Source organism: Adiantum capillus-veneris, chromosome 8 (assembly GCF_014529385.1).
Source record: "Adiantum capillus-veneris isolate H3 chromosome 8, ASM1452938v2, whole genome shotgun sequence".
NCBI lineage: Eukaryota > Viridiplantae > Streptophyta > Polypodiopsida > Polypodiales > Pteridaceae > Adiantum > Adiantum capillus-veneris.
In genome coordinates, this window is record NC_140938.1 from 42693201 (window position 1) to 42699200 (window position 6000).

A 6000-nucleotide genomic window follows, 5' to 3' on the forward strand; every position below is an offset into this window, starting at 1 on the left:
TCTGTACTCGGATGTCTCCAGTGAGAAAAACCCTCTCACTTAAAATTCCAATAATTCATTTAGAATTATTTTTCCTGTTGTTCCAGGCGAGAAAACCCTCTCACTTATAAATCCAATAATTCATTTAGAATTATTTTTCTGTCAGATAAAGCCAATTTAGAAACAAGGAACCTTGAGCAATAAAGATCACTAATCTTGAGAAAATACATCATTCATTCCGCTGCACCTTACAGCGCCACTTTGCGATATATCATGTATTACAAAAAGCCCCATCCCTCGCTTTTTGAGTTTTTTGAAGTGTTGCTTTAGGGTATATACCAAAACGTAGTCCCCTTTTTGGAACTCCTTGCTAATCACATGTTGATCATGAAAATCTTTCGTTTGTCATGTTTGAGCATATATTCTTGCTACCGCCCTCATTCTGGTTTCATCTAGTTGCTCCACTATGTCTAGTCTTTCAGATAGTTCATGTCCCGTCCATCCTAACTGTGTTGCGACTCGAAGCGTGTTAATTAAGAATTCCATGGATAGAATCGCATGAATCCCGAACATAAGATTAAATGGAGTGGTTCCTATGGAAGTTTTAAATGCTACCCTGTAAGTCCATAATGCTGAGTGTAGCTTTTGGTCCCAATCAGTTCTTGAGTCACTATTTTGGTGAGCACCGTGCATAAGAGTTTATTGGTACTCTCGACTTATCCGTTAGCTTGGGGGTGATAGCGTGCTGATTTGCGATGAATCACCATGAATTCGTCGAGTAAGCTTTCAATGACTTTGTAGTGAGTTCCTCTATCACTCACAATTTCAATGGGTAGACTGTATCTGGTAAAGATATGTTCGAAGAGGAACTGTCGTAGTCCGTGCATCGTTTTTCTGGGTCGATTTTGCTTCCACCCATTTGGTCAAATAATTTGTGGCTACTATTATGTATTGTGCGTGCGTCCGGTATGCAAGAGGTATGATGTGGCCTATAAAATATATGCACCACTTGGCAAAGGCTCATACCCCCATACTAATGATTCTGTAAATCTTTCTCTTTTTGAGAATGATTGAGATTCTCCTTACGTTTTTGAATATAGGAACTAGATTGATTGTTTGCATCTTATGAATGACTCGTGTGGGAATGCTCGCTCATTGGCATGGTCAATGTCTACTAAAGATTTGGCTTAACGTCTGTTTTGCAAACATCAAGGGCAATCACTCTTCTTTTAAAGGGAGGCCGAGGGCCGGGAAGGGGGGCGGGGGAGGTGTGTTAATATGTTAATTGATGGCGTGGCGTGCTTGCACCACATTTGAAGAGGAGTATAGCTGAGCCACCGCGGGAGCCAGATATGTCCGTGATTAGGGCACGAATCATTGAGAGTTGTACAGAGTGCTGACGTGGCATGTACAGGCATGACACTGAACAATAAAGAGGTTTTAGTGCCAATTATGAGAAGTGTTGACTTTTCTAGTGTCTTTGCACATCAGCTTCTTATGGCAGCTTACTTTGGTGCTTTTGAGCATATGTAACAAACTTGGACACTACAAGTCGAGAATCTACCGCGACACCACAAATAATCACTTCAAAACAGTTCACACTTTACAATTGATTAGACATTGGCCTGGTGGAGTTCCGTGCCTAGAGATATTGGCCCCAAAGACTGGCGCACCTTTCAGTATTTCTTTTTGTATTAATCAGCAATCCAAAGTACAAGCGAGTAGCCGGGACTCACTCTCAGACTCTACGTCCATATGCTCTAAGAAGTGAGAGCCCAAACTACTTATTTAGAGAGTTTACAAGGGATGCTAAAAGCAGAGCCCAAAAGCTGAAAATCAAAAGCTTTTAAAATAAAGCACTTCCAATGTTTCCCTCACAAGCCATACTTGGCAATAAAGCAAAGCTTTTAAATAAAAGCTCTCTCTCTCTCTCTCTCTCTCTCTCTCTCTCTCTCTCTCTCTCTCTCTCTCTCTCTCTCTCTCTCTCTCTCTCTAACTCCTGCTTGCGTAGAATAAAGCAACAAAACTGCCACAGATCTGCCCGCCAAAAACACCGCAAAAAGCGGACGTCCATACTTCAAGCCACGTAGCAGATTTTCCATGAATTGCACCGTATTTTCCAGCAACCAGCCACGTCAACATTTCCAGTGTACAAAACAGCCACGTCAGCCTGCCAGGGGTGTGTGTGTACTGGGCAGCCACGTCACAGAGTTGTGACATACCCCCCCTCTTGAAAGAATTGTAATCGCCCTCGATTACGCCTGCAAAACAGACAGAAGCCATAAACTGTCTTAGCAGATACGGACTATTAGTACCGACGCACTAGGAACACACATCTAGCACATGTACCAATCGACAGTCACATCACATGACATCATAGGACATCACATGACATCACAGGACATCACATGACAAGTCACATTCAACATTCATTCGGATCTCAGACCATGATTTATCGGCAATGCAATTAGCAACCGCATCTAGATCCACTCAGGACCTCATAGATGCCCGGTTGACTAATCTCTATTGCAACCATGTCTATCGAGATCATTCAAACCAAAATGCTGCAGTCATTTCGTCTATCAGTTCCTGCACTTAAACAAGTCGAGAACAAATCAGTTCCATATTATCCGGAATTCCATTTCGTAAAGTCATACAGCAGAATATCCTTGAAGCTCAAAGAGACATCAGTGACTCTAGTATTCTAAAAATCGAGGCATCTGTTGACAAAGGAGCGGAGTAACTCCACTCTTGTGTAACCCACTGCACCAGATCTCCATCCAAGATGAATTCGGGGTTCCATTTGGAGTAGACTATGCTAAACCAAAAACTTCAAGGTAAAGTTTCACAATCTGAGGAGTATCTGCTAGGTACTCCTCCTCCATCCACTTCGCATCCAACGCAAGATAGTTCTTGAATTTAACCAAGAACCGCCTTCTCACTTTACCCTTATTCTTTTTGTCCTTATGTGCCAATATCTGTTCAGGAACAAGGATCTCCTCGTTTTCTTCCACTTCTGGTTGCTCATCAGGCTCCCCATCTTCGGACACATCACCAGGTTTCAAAAGACTGGCACCCCTTTCGGTATTTCTTTTCGTATTAATCTGCAACTCAAAGTACAAGCAAGTAGCCGAGACTCACTCCCAGACTCTGCATCCAGATGCTCTGAGAAGTGAGAGCCCAAACTACTTAATTAAAGAGTTTACAAGGGATGCTAAAAGCAGAGCCCAAAAGCTGAAAATCAAAAGCTTTTAAAATAAAGCACTTCCAATGTTTCCCTCACAAGCCATACTTGGCAATAAAGCAAAGCTTTTAAATAAAGCTCTCTCCCTCTCTCTCTAACTCCTGCTTGTGTAGAATAAAGCAGCAAAACTGCCGCAGATCTGCCCGCCAAAAACGCCGCAAAAAGCAGACGTCCGTACTGCAGGCCACATGGCAGATTTTTTGTGAATTGCGCCGTATTTTCCGGCAGCCAGCCACGTCACCATTTCAGCCTACCAGGGAGTCCTTGCCAGGGGGGTGTGTGTACTGGGCAGCCACGTCACCGAGTTGTGACAGCATAGGTAAAAATAACTGTGATATTTTGAGGTCGCATTTTGGGTGCTTTTGGACCCATCCCTTTGAAAGAGAGGTCAAGGGTGCCATTAGAGGATGGACCAAGCTTGCAACCTTGTGGATGACTCAAAGGGAGAACATGGCTCTCGACATTTGTAAACTTTGACTTCGGCCAATGGAGTAAACGTTGAGGGGCCAACGCTTCTAGGAGGGGAGCTTCGCCACTTCGTGTCTCTTGTCTACTATGTTCAATTCTCCCTAGACATGCGTAGCTAGCAAATAGGTAAAATTTTGAGTTGAGTTCACAAATGAGCAACTACATTGTGAAAGCATACGAAAATTCACATTGACGAAATAGCATTTGCAAACATGCCTAAAAATTTGATAAGCAAATTAACTCATTACGAACGAAGAAAATCCTATATGTAATAAACAAAAACTTGAACCAAGAAAAAAACTTGTCTAAGCCTTTAATAAACAAAAAGAATGACAAAAAAAGAACAATGTGGCCATACTCATCTCCACCAGCAAGTTACGCTCTTCAAATAAAACACTTGAATGTTCAAAGTTCTACCACGTAATAGTTAGCAGAAACAAAATCATTCCTGAAGGAAATGTGGAGCCGAAAACTTAAAATTACATTGAAGCTAAAATCTTAAACGTGCAAGTAGAAACTAAATATGTCAACCCTGTCAAAGTTAGATGCATGACACAATTGATAACCTCCTTGAGTATGATTACGCTGATCAAAACCATGTCGGGCCATACATGCGTAAATAAAAATGCTCTCTACAAAAGGCTTCCTCCTCAATATGGCATTTATGTGCATGCTATCTTGTCAGGCAAGCATGTGTATTCCCCATGCCAAAAAAGTATATGAGCACATGCATCAGATCAAACATGTGGGCCGCACACACAATGTGTGCAAACAGAACGCGTGTGATAAAATTGAAGGCATGGGAGAAAGGACCAACCTGACATTTGTTTGGAGAGAGGCTGAGCTTCCTTGACGAAGACGAGAGTGAAGTGGCCTGAAAGAAGGTGAGCGAAGGAACCGCTCCAGCAACCACCATAATCTCTCTCTCTCTCTCTCTCTCTCTCTCTCTCTCTCTCTCTCACACACACACACACACAACACAGGGACACACAGAGTGTGTGTTTCACTCTCTATCTCTCCCTTTCGGCCTCTTGCTAGCTCGCCATCACGACTCTTCGAGATAAATTGCCTAGTACCTTCTTCTACTCTGATTCTTGCTAATGGACGCTAGAATGGTTAAAATTATCATTTCTAGTAGAGGAGAAGGGCATGTTTTGGAAGTCGATTGATCCAATAGCTCCCTCCCTCCCCAATTTTTATTTAAAAAGGTCGAGAATATTCCCAGATGTTCTTTTATTTTGGTGTGCTTTCTTTCATGGCAATCCCTTTATTTTTACATGCACTAGTATAATGGCGCCGCCTTCGGTGACAACACACAAAGGGAAATTCTTGCAACGCTATGTAAAAGAAAAATATTACTTTACACATTAGATAGAACCATGAACTCTCCTATAAGAAGACAACACATCAACCTACTCATACTTGATTAATTTTCACTCCTCATAGGTATGCCTTCACAATGCAGGCAAGTCGTCCCTCGTCGACCAAGTAGCAATCATTATCCACATATCGCAAAGCAGCGGGTCCCATGGCTTCATACAACAGGCCACTCGACCAATACTTGGAAGGCTCAAAGCAAAGTAGATTTTGATACGATGATGGTCGCGGATCACCTCTTATGAGCTAATAATGCACTAATCACACAACATTCTCTCTCTCTCTCTCTCTCTCTCTCTCTCTCTCTCTCTCTCTCTCTCTCTCTCACACACACACACACACACACACACACACACGCGCGCGCTCACGGTGGCGACATAGAAAAGCACACACTAACTCATTCGCATAGGCTTGAGATGTACTATCCTTTCTTTGAATAGACCATCTCTCTCTCTCTCTCTCTCTCTCTCTCTCTCTCTCCCCCCCCCCCCCGGTATATATATTGTGCAACTCTAGAGTTGGACCTGTTTCGTCCCCCACTTCAAACCTGACCTTGGGACATACATTTGACAATTGCCATAGTACAAAGAGCTTGAAGGAGATTGATTGAAGGATCTAAAGAGTGTACACAAACACACTTGATAGCTACCAAAGTAAAGAGCCATGAACGTCTAAACCAATTTTAGAGGGCAAAAGGACACTAAGACTCTCTTTTGAGAATGCCATGATTTAGCTTCATTTTGCTTAAAGTCTATGTGGTAGTGCCTTTCCTTGGCCACCTCTTATATTGTGGTTGATCTACTCAATCCCAACCAACCCTCTCCCCACATGGGATCTTGTAGCAAGATAAGTAGTATCGATTAGAGACTCTCTTTCTCTCTCATGTGTTCTCTTGGAATTTTTCCTACGATGTTAATATCTCTCTCTCTCTC

At 42.6% G+C, this 6000-nt stretch overlaps 1 protein-coding gene across 1 annotated transcript in view; it reads right to left on the reverse strand.

The window, feature by feature from the left end:
- LOC147452043 (uncharacterized) overlaps positions 1 to 4850 on the reverse strand; it is a 43300-nt gene extending 38450 nt beyond the window's left edge. The window contains exon 1 of the mRNA XM_086517869.1: positions 4509 to 4850. Within this exon, the coding sequence (XP_086373995.1) occupies positions 4509 to 4607 (99 nt within the window). The 5' untranslated portion in view covers positions 4608 to 4850. The remainder of the gene's footprint in view (positions 1 to 4508) is intronic.
- Between the last annotated feature and the right edge of the window lie 1150 nt (positions 4851 to 6000).